At 40.9% G+C, this 15552-nt stretch overlaps 1 protein-coding gene across 4 annotated transcripts in view; it reads left to right on the top strand.

Moving 5' to 3' along the window:
• mtr (5-methyltetrahydrofolate-homocysteine methyltransferase) overlaps positions 1-15552 on the top strand; it is an 87857-nt gene that overhangs the window by 12511 nt on the left and 59794 nt on the right. For all 4 annotated transcript variants that reach the window (XM_059985657.1, XM_059985656.1, XM_059985659.1 and 1 more), the window contains 5 exons: positions 2995-3087; positions 6668-6774; positions 9226-9285; positions 9370-9464; positions 11197-11297. In XM_059985657.1, the coding sequence (XP_059841640.1) occupies positions 2995-3087; positions 6668-6774; positions 9226-9285; positions 9370-9464; positions 11197-11297 (456 nt within the window). The remainder of the gene's footprint in view (positions 1-2994; positions 3088-6667; positions 6775-9225; positions 9286-9369; positions 9465-11196; positions 11298-15552) is intronic.

Here is a 15552-nt window from a genome sequence, read left to right as displayed (position 1 = left end):
AATCAGAAATTTTGTGCCAGACAAGTGTTTCTCAGCAGTAAGACATTTGATAAGGTTCCCTATGTAAGGCTCCTTCAGGAAGTAAGGAGGCATGGGATCCAAGGAGACCTTGCTTTGTGGATCCAGAACTGGTTTGCCCAAAGAAGTCATAGGGTGCTTGTAAATGGTTCATATTCTGCATTTTGGAGGTTGGTGACCAGTGGTGTTCCACAGGGATCTGTTCTGGGACCCCTCCTCTTTGTGATTTTTATAGATGACCTGGATGAGGAAGTAGAAGGGTGGCTTAGTAAGTTTGCTGATGACACAAAGGTTGGGGGCGTTCTGGAGAGTTGCCAGTGGGACATCGATGTGTGAAGTGGTTCATTTTGGTAGGTCCAACTTGAAGACAGAATATAATATAAATGGTAAAACTCTTGCAAGTGTGGAGGATCTGAGAGGTCTTGGGGTCCGTGTCGACGGGACACTCAAAGCTGCTGCACAGGTTGACAGTTGTTAAGAAGCTGTAGAGGCTGTGTTAACATTCATCAACCATGGGATTGATTTCAGGAGCCGTGAGGTAATGTTACTGCTAAGTAAGACCTGGGTCAGACCGCACTTGGAGTATTGTGTTCAGTGCTGGTCAGGAAGGATGTGGATACTGTGGAGAGAGTGCAGAGTTAGATTTACAAGGAGGTTTCCTGGATTGGAGGGCGTACCTTATGAGAATAGGTTGAGTGTACTTGGCCTTTTCTTCTTGGAGCAACGAAAGATGAGGTGACCTGAGAGAGGTGTATAAGCTAATGAGTAGTATTGATCATGTGGATAACCAGAGGCTTTTTCCTAGGGCTGAAATGGCTAACATGAGGGGGCATAATTTTAAGAAGCTTGGAAATAGGCACTGAGGGGATGTCAGGGGTAAGTTTTTTACACAGAAGGTGGTGGGTGCGTGCAATACACTGCCGGCGGTGGTGTTAGAAACTAATACAACAGGGTCTTTTAAGAGCCTCTTGGATAGGTGCGTGGAGCTTATAAAAATAGAGGGTTATGCGCTAGGGAAATTCTAGGCAATCTCTAGAGTAGGTTACATGGTCGGCACAACATTGTGGGCCAAAGGGCCTGTAATGTGCTGTAGATTTCTATGTTCTATATTCAAATTGTGCTGTAACAAGCTCTTCTGAAGAAGCACAAAGAAATGGGCAAGGCTGTGGACTTAAATACAGTGGTCACCCATGGAAACTGAGTGCTGCAGATGAGAGATACGACAAGCTGACATACCTTCTAAATCAGAATTTGAACACTGCTATCAGCTCTAAACTCACAGAAACCACTAGAACCTAACTAGAATTCTTGTCAGAAGTTGTCTTCATGAGAAAGTTGCTTTCAAAAAGTTATTCCTCCAAAGTGGAAACAAAGCCAAGGGATTTACCTACACAAAAAAAAAACACAGGGACGAGGGTGCTGAGCCATGGCAGCAAGTACTGTAGAATGAGTCACAATTTGAAATCTGGCTCAAACAGGAGGCAGTTTATCTGAAGAACTGGAGAGCATTATATGGACGAGTGTCTGCAGTCAACAGTGAAGGACAGTGAAAGTTTCCCTGCAGGTTTGGGGCTGCATTTCTGCGAATGGAGTTGATGATCTGGTCAGAATTAATGGAATCCTCAATGCTGAGAAGTACAAGCAGATTCTCATCCATCATGCAATACCATCAGGGAGGCATTTGATCAGTCCCAACCTCTTTCTGCAGCAGGCATGTGTGTTGCCTTTTTGAGGGTGTCCTCAATGCTGGGGAGGCTAGTGTGTATGATGGAGCTGCTTAACTTTACAATTTTCTGAAGCTTTTTCTGATGCTGAGCAGTGGACCCACCAAACCAGATGGCAATGCAGCCAGTTAGAATGCTCTTCACAGTACATCTCTAAAAAATCGTGAGAGTTTTTGGTAACATAACAAATCTCAAACTCTTAATGAAGTATAGCCGGTGTCATGCCTTCTTTGTAATTGCGTCAGTACGTTAGTCCTAGGATATTTTCATATGTTGACATCCAAGAACTTAAAACCGTTGACGCTTTCCATGGTTGATCACTCAATGAGGACTGGACTGGTGTGCGTTTCCTCAACTTTCCCTTCCTGAAGTCCATAACCAGTTTCTCGGTCTCACTGACATCGAGTGCAAGGTTGTTGTTGCGACACCACTCCTCCAGCTTATCTGTGTCACTCCTGTACACCTCCTTGCCACCATCTGAAATTTTGTCAATAGTAGTTGTGTCATTGGCAAATTTATGGATGCTGTTTGAGCTGTGCCTAGCCACGTAATCATGAGTAGAGAGAGTGGAACAGTGGGCTAAGCACACATCCTTGAAGTGCACCAGGGTTGATTGTATCTTGTGATGAGGAAGTCAAGGATCCAGTTGCAGAGAGGTTTACAGAGGCCCAGGTTTTGGAGCTTGTTGATTAGTGCTGAAGGGATGGTGATGTTGAATGCTGATCTGTAATCAATAAACAGCAGCCTGATGTAGATATTACTATTGTTCAGGTGAGTGCAGAGCTAATGAGATTGCATCTGCTGTTTGTGGCGATTGTGGCGATAGGTAGTTGCAGCGGGTCCAGATCCTTGCTTAGGTAGAAGTTGATTCTGGCCATGACCAATCCCTTAAAGTACTTCTATCAGTGTAGATGTGAGTGCGTCATCAGAAATCTAAATCTTTGGACTCCTAACCCAGTGACACTCTGGGAGCACCTTTACAAAATGAGCAGCAGTGCTTCAACTAGACAGCTTTCCTTTTGATAGTTCTTCGGGAGCCATAGATTTTGTACCTACCAGTGACATCCACTTTCCATTAAAGATACTCTCATTGAGTGATAGATCAGGTTAGAGGGACCAAATTGTCTACTGATGTTTTTATTTAAATTTGGCTTGAAAATGTAAAATGTGCTAAGCGTTTATGTCGAAGTACTTAGTATTTATCGGTCTTCCTAGATACTTTGGCTTTCATTTGTTATGCTGTTTGTTACAGGTATCCGAAGATTTGTGGCTGGGGCAATAGGACCAACCAACAAAACACTGTCAGTATCACCATCTGTGGAGAGACCAGACTACAGAAACATAAGTAAGAAGATATTGTCCATCCCATTGGGGAGTTTAGAACTTGTCTCTAAAACCAAGAATTGTGTTAAGATGTAGTTATCCAAGTTACCAGTGATTTCTATTCTGTTGATTCTTATTTTATTTGTTTTGTAAATACACTATTTTACAAAAGTCTTAGGCACCAATATACAGCTAAAGTGGCTAAGATTTTGCATTGTACAAAATATTGATTAAAATGGGAAGGTGGTTGGGAAACAGAAGTAAGAATACTTTGCATTTTATTATATACACAAGAAACTGCAACTGCTGGAAATCCAAAACAACATACACAAAATTTTGGAGGAACTCAACAAGACAGGCAGCATCTATGGAAAATAATAAACAGTCAACATTATGAAGGTCTCAGTGACTTGCTGAGTTCCTCCAGCATTTTGTGTGTGTTGCTATAGCTTTGTATTAGCTCAGTAGTATTAAGTGTTATTTAGTAAGTGGAAAGGCATAATATACCATACTATGCAAAAGTCTTAGGCACTCTAGCTATGTATATGTGCCCAAGACTTTCACAGTACTCTGTAAAGAGGGAAATTTACATACTGTGTTCTAAATTTATGAGTAGGTTGGTAATGTCGGCTAAACAGTGTTGTTTGGCTTCAGCATTTCACAGTGTTGTTATAAGGTGTAGTTCGTACCACATATGGTTTTATAATAGAAACATAGAAAACCTACAGCACAATGCAGGCCCTTCAGCCCACAAGGTTGTGCCGAACATGTCCCTACCTTAGAAATTACTAGACTTCCCCATAGCCCTCTATTTTTCTGAGCTCCATATATCTATCTAGAAGTCTCTTAAAAGACCCTATCGTATCCGCCTCCACCACCGTTGCCAGCAGTCCATTCCATGCGCTCACCATTCTCTGCATATAAAAAAAATTACCCCTGACATCTCCTCTGACCCACTCCCCAGCACCTTAAACCTGTGTTCTCTTATATCAACCATTTCAGCCCTGGGCAAAAGCCTCTGACTATCCACACGATCAAAACCTCTCAACATCTTAGACACCTCTAACAGGTTACCTCTCATCCTCTGTCGCTCCAAGGAGCAAAGGCCGAGTTCACTCAACCTGTTTTCATAAGACATTCTCCCCAAACCAGGCAACATCCTTGGAAATCTCCTCTGCACCCTTTCTATGGCTTCCACATCCTTTCTCTAGTGAGGCAACCAAAATTGAGCACAGTACTCCAAGTGGAGTCTGACCAGGGACCTATGTAGCTGCAACATTACCTCTCGGCTCCTAAGTTCAATTCCACGATTAATGAAGGCCAATACACCGTATGCCTTCTGAACCACAGAGCCAACCTGCACAGCTGCTTTGAGTGTCCTATGGACTCGGACCCCAAGATCCCTCTGATCCTCCACACTGCCAAGAGTCTTACCATTAATACTATATTCTGCCATCATATTTGACCTACCAAAATGAACCACTTCACTTTATCTGGGTTGAAATCCATCTGCCACTTCTCAGCCCAGTTTTGCATCCTATCAATGTCCCGCTGTAACCTTTGACAGCCCTCCACACTATCCATAACACCTCCAACCTTTGTGTCATCAGCAAATTGACCAACACTTACCTCCACTTCCTCATCCAAGTCATTTATAAAAATCACAAAGAGTAAGGGTCCCAGAACAGATCCCTGAGGCACACCACTGGTCACCAACCTCCATGCAGAATATGACCCGTCTGCAACTACTCTTTGCCTTCTGTGGGCAAGCCAGTTCTGGATCCACAGAACAATTTCCCCTTGGATCCCATGCCTCCTTAATTTCTCAATAAGCCTTGCATGGGGTACCTTATTACATGCCTTGCTGAAATCCATATACACTACATCTACTGCTCTTTCTTCATCAATGTGTTTAGTCACATCCTCGAAAAATTCAATCGGGCTCATAAGGCACGACCTGCCCTTGACAAAGCCATGCTGACTATTCCTAATCATATTAAACCTCTCCAAATGTTCATAAATCCTGCCCCTCAGGATCTTCTCCATCAACTTACCAACCACTGAAGTAAGACTCACTAGTCTATAATTTCCTGGGCGATCTCTACTCGCTTTCTTGAATAAAGGAACAACATCCGCAACCCTCTAATCCTCCAGAACCTCTCCCGTCCCCATTAATAATGCAAAGATCATCGCCAGAGGCTCACCAATCTCCTCTCTCGCCTCTCACAGTAGCCTAGGGTATATCTCATCCGGTCCCGGCAACTTAACCAACTTGATGCTTTCCAAAAGCTCCAGCACATTCTCTTTCTTAATATTTACATGCTCAAGCTTTTCAGTCTGCTGCAAGTCTGCACTACAATCACTAAGATCCTTTTCCACAGTGAATACTGAAGTAAAGTATTCATTAATTGCCTCTGCTATTTCCTCCAGTTCCATAAACCTTTTCCCACTGTCACACTTGATAGGTCCTATTTTTTCACATCTTATCCTCTTGCTCTTCACGTACTTGTAGAATGCCTTGGGGTTTTCCTTAATTCTGCCCGCCAAGGCCTTCTCATGGCCCCTTCTGGCTCTCCTAATTTTCTTTCTGAGTTCCTTCCTGTTAGTGTTGTAATCTTCTAGATCCCTAACATTACCTAACTCTCTGAACCTTGTATAAGTTTTTCTTTTCTTCTTGACTAGATTTATTACAGCCTTTGTACACCAGGGTTCTTGTACCCTACCATAACTTCCCTGTCTCATTGGAACGTACCTATGCAGAGCTCCACACAAATATCCCCTGAACATTTGCCACATTCCTTCCATTCTTTTCCCTGTGAACATCTGTTCCCAATTTAAGCTTCCAATTTCCTGCCTGAGAGCCTCATAATTCCCCTTACTCCAAAGTAGAAAGGATAGTGCTGAGTTGAACAGACACAGGCTTCATCTGGACCACCCTGCTTTGAATCATAGCTACAGAGTTTATGTGATTGGTTAGAGGGGTGGAATGATGTGTTTACTGAGGTATTTAAGATCTTAAACGTACAAAACCTTTAGGAGCTGTTATGTCACTGGAAAAACAGTTGTGGGGAGGATGGAGGCAGACTGTGACATGGATCTCAGATGGAATGTAATGCAAGAGTCAGGGTCTGATTTTAATTTGTGAACATTAGGCAGATATTTGGCAAGGAATTATTTTGCATTTTGTTTTTGGATTTTGTTAGACAAATGCACTGAATTGAGCTTTTCTAATCCTGTGTACTCAGACAAATAGTGCTTTAAGCTTGTGTGAGTTATAGGTGGTTAACAAAAGAGAAATAGTGCAAAGCAAACCAGATGTTGCTCAGACAAACTGCTACTTTGAAGTCAGGATTGCAGGAATCTGCAGAACATGAGAAAGATCTTCAGTCACTTTGGCTTGCTCTGTCATTCATAAATGTTCTGTACATCCTCTCCATTTATCTGTCTTTTCAACCACACACAGCAAAACTCCATCTGGACTCCTATAGCCCAAGTCTTTTAAAGAAAGACTAATAGACTGTATCCTGGGGGAGGTAACTCATTTATTTTGTTGTCTAACTCTTGTCCTATGATATCTCTGTGTCCATAAATCTATTTTACAGCATTTGATGAGTTAGTTGAAGCTTATGAAGAACAGGCCAGGGGCTTACTTGATGGTGGGGTTGACCTTCTCCTAGTGGAGACCATCTTTGATACAGCAAATGCAAAGGTAAAAGAATTAACAGATCCCAGCCAAAGCTGAAACTGAGTCTTAAAGTATTTATTAACTTCATCTTACATTTCTGGAATCTTGCTGTCCTTTATGGTTACAATCCTGCCAGAAACCTGTAACCTTCAGTAACTGCAAAACCCCAGGTTTGCACTTCTAGCAGAACTGCTTTATTTGTGGAGCTTAATAGCACGAGTTTGGATAACTCCAACCACAAACGAGAGAAAATCTGCAGATGCTGGCGATCATGGTTGTATCTTAGTAGCTCACTGGTGTGTTGAGGAGGCCACCCAAGCTTAACACTCAAGAGGAAAGGACCCATCTTTAACCCACAATGGCAGGCCAAGCAGCTGTGGGGGGGGGGGGGTGATAGCTCTGGGGCTTTCCTATGGTGCAGGAGTATTGCTCCTTCCAGACATTCCACTGCTTAGCTGTAACACTGCCTGATAATCACTCAAAGTTCAAGTTCAAAGTATATTTTTTTATCAAGGTACATATACAGTGGCATGCAAAAGTTTGGGTATCCTGGTCAAAATTTCTGTTACTGTGAATAGCTAAGCGAGTAAAAGATGACCTCATGTCTAAAGGGCATAAAGTTAAATATGACACTTTTGTTTAATATTTTAAGCAAGATTACTTTTTTTATTTCCATCTTTTACAGTTTCAAAATAACAAAAAAGGAAAAGGGCCCGAAGCTAAAGTTTGGGCACCCTGCACGGTCAGTACTTAGTAACACCCCCTTTGGCAAGTATCACAGCTTGTAAATGCTTTCTGTAGCCAGCTAAGAGTCTTTCAATTCTTGTTTGGGGGATTGTCACCCATTCTTCCTTGCAAAAGGCTTCTAGTTCTGTGAGATTCTTGGGCTGTCTTCCATGCACTGCTCTTTTGAGATCTATCCACAGATTTTTGATAATGTTTAGGTCAGGGGACTGTGAGGGCTATGGCAAAACCTTCGCCTTGCACCACTTGGGGTAGTCCATTGTGGATTTTGAGGTGTGTTTAAGATCATTATCCTGTTGTAGAAGCCATCCTCCTTTCATTGTCTGCTTTTTTACAGACGGTGTGATGTTTGCTTCCAGAATTTGCTGGTATTTAATTGAATTCATTCTTCCCTCTACTAGTGAAGTGTTCCCTGTGCCACTTGCTGCACACAAGCCCAAAGCATGATCGATCCACTCCTGTGCTTAACAGTTGGAGAGATGTTCTTTTCATGAAATTCTGCACCCTTTTTTCTCCAAACATACCTTTGCTCATTGCAGCCAGAAGGTTCTATTTTAACTTCATCAGTCCACAGGACGACTTTACAGAATGCATCAGGCTTGTTTAGAAGTTCCTTTGAACTTTTTGAATAGAACTTTTTGGCCGCATTTGGAAGAATGGGTGAAAATCCCCCAAACAAGAATTGAAAGACTCTTAGCTGGGTACAGAAAGCATTTACAAGCTGTGATACTTGCCAAAGGGGCTGTTACTAAGTACTGACCATGCAGGGTGCTCAAACTTTTGCTTCGGGCCCTTTTCCTTTTTTGTTATTTTGAAACTGTAAAAGATGGAAATAAAAATATAATCTTGCTTAAAATATTAAAGAAAAGTGTCATATTTAACTTTATGCCCTTTAGGCATCAGGTCATCTTTTACTTGTTTAGCTTTTCACAGTAACAGAAATTTTGACCGGGGTGCCCAAACTTTTGCATGCTACTGTGTGTCACCATAAACAACCCTGAGATTCACTTTCTTCCAGGCATTCACAGTAAATAGAGAGAAATACAATAAGCAATAAGCATTGAGATGTGAGATGAAGAGTCCTTGAAAGTGAGTCCATTGATTGTGGGGCCAGCTCAGTGATGGGTGAGTAAAATTTTCCACTCTGGAATAAGAATCTGATGGTTGGGGGGTAATAACTGGTGCTGAACCTGGTTGTGTGAGTCCTAAGGCTCCAGTACCTCCTTCCTGATGGCAACAGTGGCCTGGGGGGTAGGGGTCCTTGACAATGGATGCTGCTTTCTTGTGACAGCACTCAGTGTAGATGTGCACAGTGGTGGGGAGGGCTTTACTCATGATGGACGGGGCTGTATCCGTTTTTTTTGTAGGCTTCTCCATTCAGAGGCATTGGTGATTCCCGACCAGGCCATGATGCAACCAGTCAATATACTCTCCACTGAGCATCTGTTGAAGTTTATTAAAGTTTTAGATGATATGCCGAATCTTCACAAATTTCTGAGAAAGTAGAGGCACTGCAGTGCTTTCTTTGTAATGGGACTTATGTTCTAGTTGATCTCAGTACATTATGGTCAGTACGACTAAACAACCTGCCAGGTATATGGTCGAGGAACCTATTGTTAATTTCATATTCGGGGGGGAGGGGGGGAGGTTATCACATCCTTGGGAAAACAATGTTAACATCCACTGTTTTAAGGTAATTTGCTTTGCTAATGTTAGTTGTCATTTTCCTAGGCTGCCTTGTTTGCCATACAACAGTTGTTTGCAGAGCAGTATGAGCCCAGGCATATTCTAGTAAGTGTAAGGTACTCTTTTGTTCATCTTTCTGTTCATCTGTCAGTGACCTTGTTTGAAAAGTTTGTTTTTGATTTGCTACAGATTTCTGGAACAATAGTGGATAAGAGTGGGCGCACTCTTTCTGGTCAGACAGCAGAAGCATTTGTCGTCAGTGTATCTCATGCAAAACCACTTTGGTAAGGTAACTGAATAAAACCAAAGAAAGAAACTGGGATCAAACCAACACCTTTCATGATTACAATATCTTAAAGTCTTTCTCATCTGATGAAGTACTACAAAAGGCGAGAAATAGATAAGGAAAGAGATGTTGCATTCTTAAGCTAATTGGCAACAACTGGTCCATAGTTCTGAATTTAAAAGCTGAAAATGCTCAGTATAGCAGTAGAATCAGTGCAGAAAGACTTTCAGTAGAAAAGTTAAAAGTATCACCAACAAGAGTACTCTGTTGTAATGCTATTTGGTGGAATGTGTTCTTGACTATGTTTGGTGTCAGGGATCTATTTTTGCAGTTTGTGCTGATCATCCCGTACTTCACATGTCACCCATATCTCACATACTTCACATATCCCAAGCACCTGTCAGACTATATGGAACATGTAGCAACTACAGAACCTGTGCTCCTTGATTGAATCTGACATATGTATTTTTACTATAATTCAGGAGCATTATTTATAACTTTATTTGATCACAGTTTGTAGGAACATCTCAATACTGTAACAAAATGCATTATGCTGCACCAATACCTGGTTAAATTTGTTACGACCCAATTCTGAGGATTTTAAAACTTTCAACTTTTTATCTTGGATAATTTTGGCAAGTTGTTTTGCATCTGTTGAGCTTATCGTCTATCTGCAAGGCTTGAAGAAGTATTGTGAAGGCTTAGATGAAAATGGTTGCCTGCATACCTACAGGAACATTAGTTGACAGTCAGCTGTTAGTATCATTGCGATCAAAACACTTGTTTGGTGGCTTTTCAAATATGCTACAGTAAGCACTTACTGTATTTATGGACAAATAATCATCTTCCTTGGCTATTAATATGTGCATAAAAATAAACAATTCTCACTTGACCACCCATAATTTATGACAATTAAAGTGATTTTCATTGAATGCCCTTTCTCAGCCTTGTGCTGTTAACAGATTTCAGCATTTGAAGTTTATTAATTTCCCAGTCATTAGAAGGGATTCCTTGATTTTCTTTCTGGTTGGTGACTAGCAGTTGTTAACAGGTTGAATTTTAGCTCTTCACAAGTGACAAGTTACTACATGGACAGTTTTGGATAAATCCACCGTAGCAAGAAGGGCAGCCATGAATTCAAAATCATCTGCATAACTGCAGATTGTGGCTATTTGTGAAGATAAATAGCAACTCAGATTTGCTTTGCATCTTGTATGCCTGGATTTTCCACTTTCTCATGCAGGTGATAATCTTGTTGTACTGACTGTGAAGAAGTTGATCATTATTTCTATCAGTACTGACTCAATTGAGATGATCAGTTTGAAATTAGCTTCAAAAGAAGTATGAATCAGTGTTTCTCCAACAAAATCTATCAGATTAAATTATAAGTATAAACAATTTCTTAAGAATCCCACACAGCTCTTCAGGTAGTATACTGAAATGTAAAATCAAACTTTTGCCTATTGTGTGAGATGTAAATGCTTCAAGAAGCTTCCCCCACCCCCCGCACAACACTCAGACTTGATTAATATCAGTGATCATCAAATTCTTATTATCTGTAATCAAAATTTCGGAACTTCCAGACTGTCATGCAAAATTGACATTTATTTATGAACTCCCTCTCACAACTGAAGATTTCATCGAGCGTGTTGCAGAAATTAAGGATGTTTGTACTCTCTGAGGAGATTATGAATAAGTTACCACGTGATAATAAGTTATTTTCCTCCCAGCATAGGATTAAATTGTGCTTTGGGAGCTGTGGAAATGAGACCATTCATAGAAGCAATTGGAAAATGCACAACTGCCTTTGTGTTATGCTATCCCAATGCAGGTTAGTAGTTTATGTTTTTAATTTAATGTGAGAAACTAATATTAAATACATAGCAAATGCAAATTATTTCAAGGCAAACAGACATAATATGTTGCTTCAAAAGCCCTTAATGTAATTGGGTTTTTTCATTTGGAACATCTCATTAGTTCAAATAGTCACTATTTTGTAAGTCCCAAAGCCATTGAGAACTACTAGGTGACATTTTTCAGTTAGTACTGAACTTGTGTGGACGAGTGAGGAAAATTGATTTAACTCCCTGTTCACCACTGGGACTTGAGAAAAATAAAGTTGGAAAAATTTGCAAGAAAAGAGAATTTAATATTATGTCTTTAGGGAATCATACAATCAATGGATTTATAACCATATAACAATCACAGCACGGAAACAGGCCATCTCGGCCCTCCTAGTCCGTGCCAAACTCTTAATCTCACCTAGTCCCACCTACCTGCACTCAGCCCATAACCCTCCGCTCCTTTCCTGTCCATATACCTATCCAATTTTACCTTAAATGACACAACTGAACTGGCCTCTACTACTTCCACTGGAAGCTCATTCCACACAGCTATCACTCTCTGAGTAAAGAAATACCCCCTCGTGTTTCCCTTAAACTTCTGCCCCCTAACTGTCAAATCATGTCCTCTCGTTTGAATCTCCCCTACTCTCAATGGAAACAGCCCATTCACGTCAACTCTATCTATCCCTCTCAAAATTTTAAATACCTCGATCAAATCCCCCCTCAACCTTCTACTCTCCAATGAATAGAGACCTAACTTGTTCAACCTTTCTCTGTAACTTAAGTGCTGAAACCCAGGTAACATCCTAGTAAATCGTCTCTGCACTCTCTCCAATTTATTGATATCTTTTTTATAATTTTGGTGACCAGAACTGTACACAATATTCCAAATTTGGCCTTACCAATGCCTTGTACAATTTTAACATTACATCCCAACTTCTGTACTCAATGCTCTGATTTATAAAGGCCAGCGTTCCAAAAGTCTTCTTCACCACCCTATCTACATGAGACTCCACCTTTAGGGAACTATGCACTGTTATTCCTAGATCTCTGTTCCACTGCATTCCTCAATGCCCTACCATTTACCCTGTATGTTCTATTTGGATTATTCCTGCCAAAATGTAGAACCTCACACTTCTCAGCATTAAACTCCATCTGCCAACGTTCAGCCCATTCTTTTAACCGGCATAAATCTCCCTGCAAGCTTTGAAAACCCACCTCATTATCCACAACACCTCCTCCCTTAGTATCATCGGCATACTTACTAATCCAATTTACCACCCCATCATCCAGATCATTTATGTATATTACAAACAACATTGGGCCCAAAACAGATCCCTGAGGCACCCGCTAGTCACCAGCCTCCATCCCGATAAACAATTATCCACCACTACTCTCTGGCATCTCCCATCTAGCCACTGTTGAATCCATTTTATTACTCCAGCATTAATACCTAATGACTGAACCTTCTTAACTAACCTTCCATGTGGAACTTTGTCAAAGGCCTTGCTGAAGTCCATATAGTACATCCACTGCCTTACCCTCGTCAACATTCCTCGTAACTTCTTCAAAAAATTCAATAAGGTTTGTCAAACATGACCTTCCACGCACAAATCCATGCTAGCTACTCCTAATCAGATCCTGTCTATCCAGATAATTATAAATACTATCTCTAAGAATACTTTCCATTAATTTACCCACCTCCGATGTCAAACTGACAGGTCTATAATTGCTAGGCTTACTTCCAGAACCCTTTTTAAACAATGGAACCACATGAGCAATACACCAATCCTCCAGCACAATCCCCGTTTCTAATGACATCTGAAAGATCTCCGTCAGAGCTCCTGCTATCTCTACACAATCTTCCCTCAAGGTCCTGGGGAATATCCTGTCAGGACCCGGAGATTTATCCACTTTTAAATTTCTTAAAAGTGCCAGTACTTCCACCTCTTTAACTGTCATAGGTTCTATAACTTCCTTACTTGTTTCCCACAACTTACACAATTCAATATCCTTCTCCTTAGTGAATACCAAAGAGAAGAAATCGTTCAAAATCTCTCCCATCTTCCTCGGCTCCACACATATCTGACCACTCTGATTCTCTAAGGGACCAATTTTATCCCTCACTATATCCTCTTGCTTTTAATATAACTGTAGAAACCTTTCGGATTTACTTTCACCTTATTTGCCAAACCAACCTCGTATCTTAGCTTTTCTAATCTCTTTCTTAAGATTCCTTTTACATTCTTTATATTCCTCGAGCAATTCCCTTACTCCATGCTGCCTATATCTATTGTAGACATCCCTCTTTTTCCGAACCAAGTTTTTAATATCCCTTGAAAACCATGGTGCTTTCAAACCTTTAACCTTTCCTTTCAACCTAACATTTCTTTCAAAATGTGATTTTTTTTTTCCCCCCACTGACATGTTTCACAGCAAATCTGTGAGCAAATGGGTCACACAAACAGAAAATAAATCATATTGCAAACATAGGAATAGGAGGAGAGTAGATAAATTGTACCCCACAGGCACGTTTTGCCATTTTATAAGATCATGGCTGGTCCAACCATTATATCAACTCCACATTTCAGTCTAGCCATGGTAGCTTTTCACCCCATTGCTTATTAAGTATGCTTTCTCTGCCGTAAACAAATAATTCAAACATTTGCTTCCATTACCCTTTAGGGAAGAACGTATCATAGACACATAACCTTTTAAGAGAAAGAAGTTGCCTTACCTCTTAAATGGCTGATCCACTTATGCTTAAGCAATGAACCCTAGTACAAGATTTCCACACAATAGGGAATATCTTCCCCACATATTCTCTGTTAAACTACACTCCTGGAACCCTGTATAATTTCAGAGAAGTCATCTCCCAGTCTTTTAAACTCTAGCAATTACAAAACTAGCCTGTACAACCTTTCCGCAAGATAGCTAGCCTATTTCAGTTTTAATCAAATAAACCTCTAAACTTCTCTCGAGTTATGTTCAGGTATTTCTGTGTCTGAGAGTTTTGAATTGCTTTTTCATATTTCCTGCCAAAATCAACTATCTTATTTTTTGAACCACAAGACACTGCAGTTGCAGGAATCTGGAGCACCAAACTAATTCCTGGAAGAGCTTATCAGTTCAGGCAGCACCTGTGGAGGGAAATGGACAGTCCACAATTCAGTTTGAGACCCTTTATCTGAATATAAAGTTTCCTATGTTTTTGTCCATTCACTTAACTTATTGACAATATAACTTTCTATAGCTTACTTGTATTCTCTTCACTATTTGCTTTTTTATCTATTAGACCATAAAATATAACAGCAGAAGTAGGCCATTTGGCCCATCGTGTCTGCTCCACCATTCAATCATGGGGTGATCTAATTCTTCCAGTCATCCCCACTCCCCTGCTTTTTCCCCATACCCTTTGATGCCCTGGCTAATCAAGAACCTATCTATCTCTGCCTTACATACACCCAATATCTTGGCCTCCACAGCCGCTCGTGGCAACAAAGTCCACAGATTTACCACCCTCTGACTGAAGTAATTTCTCCACTTCTCTGTTCTAAATGGATGTCCTTCAATCCTGAAGTCGTGCCCTCTTGTCCTAAACTCCCCTACCGTGGGAAATAACTTTGCATATCTAATCTGTTCAGGCCTTTTAACATTCAGAATGTTTCTGTGAGATCCCCCCTCCTTCTGAACTCCAGGGAATACAGCCCAAGAGCTGCCAGACATTCTTCATATGGTAACCCTTTCATTCCTGGAATCATTCTCATGAATCTTCTCTGAACCCTCTCCAATGTCAATATATCCTTTCTAAAACAAGGAGCCCAAAAACTGCACACAATACTACGTGTGGTCTCGCAAGTGCCTTATAGAGCCTCAGCATCACACCCCTGTTCTTATATTCAGTACTTCTAGAAATGAATGCCAACATTGCATTCACTTTCGTCACCACTGACTCAGCCTGGAGGTTAACCTTCAGAGTATCCTGTGCAAGGATTCCCAAGTCCCTTTGAATCTCTACATTTTGGGTTCTCTCTCCATCTAAATAATAGCCTACCTGTTTATTTCTTCCACCAAGGTGCGTGACTTTGCCCATTCTCTAAACTATCTAAGTCTCTCTGTTTCCTCAACAGAGGAACCTCAACAGCTACTCCACCTACCTTTGTGTCATTGGCAAATTTAGGCACAAATCTGTAGCTGAATTTCAAAATCATCCATTTTATTTCTTATACTGCATGCATTCAA

The sequence above is a fragment of the Hypanus sabinus genome, chromosome 12, assembly GCF_030144855.1.
Source record: "Hypanus sabinus isolate sHypSab1 chromosome 12, sHypSab1.hap1, whole genome shotgun sequence".
Lineage (NCBI taxonomy): Eukaryota > Metazoa > Chordata > Chondrichthyes > Myliobatiformes > Dasyatidae > Hypanus > Hypanus sabinus.
The sequence above is the reverse complement of the archived record's forward strand: the minus strand, read 5'-3'. Positions and strand labels throughout refer to the sequence as shown.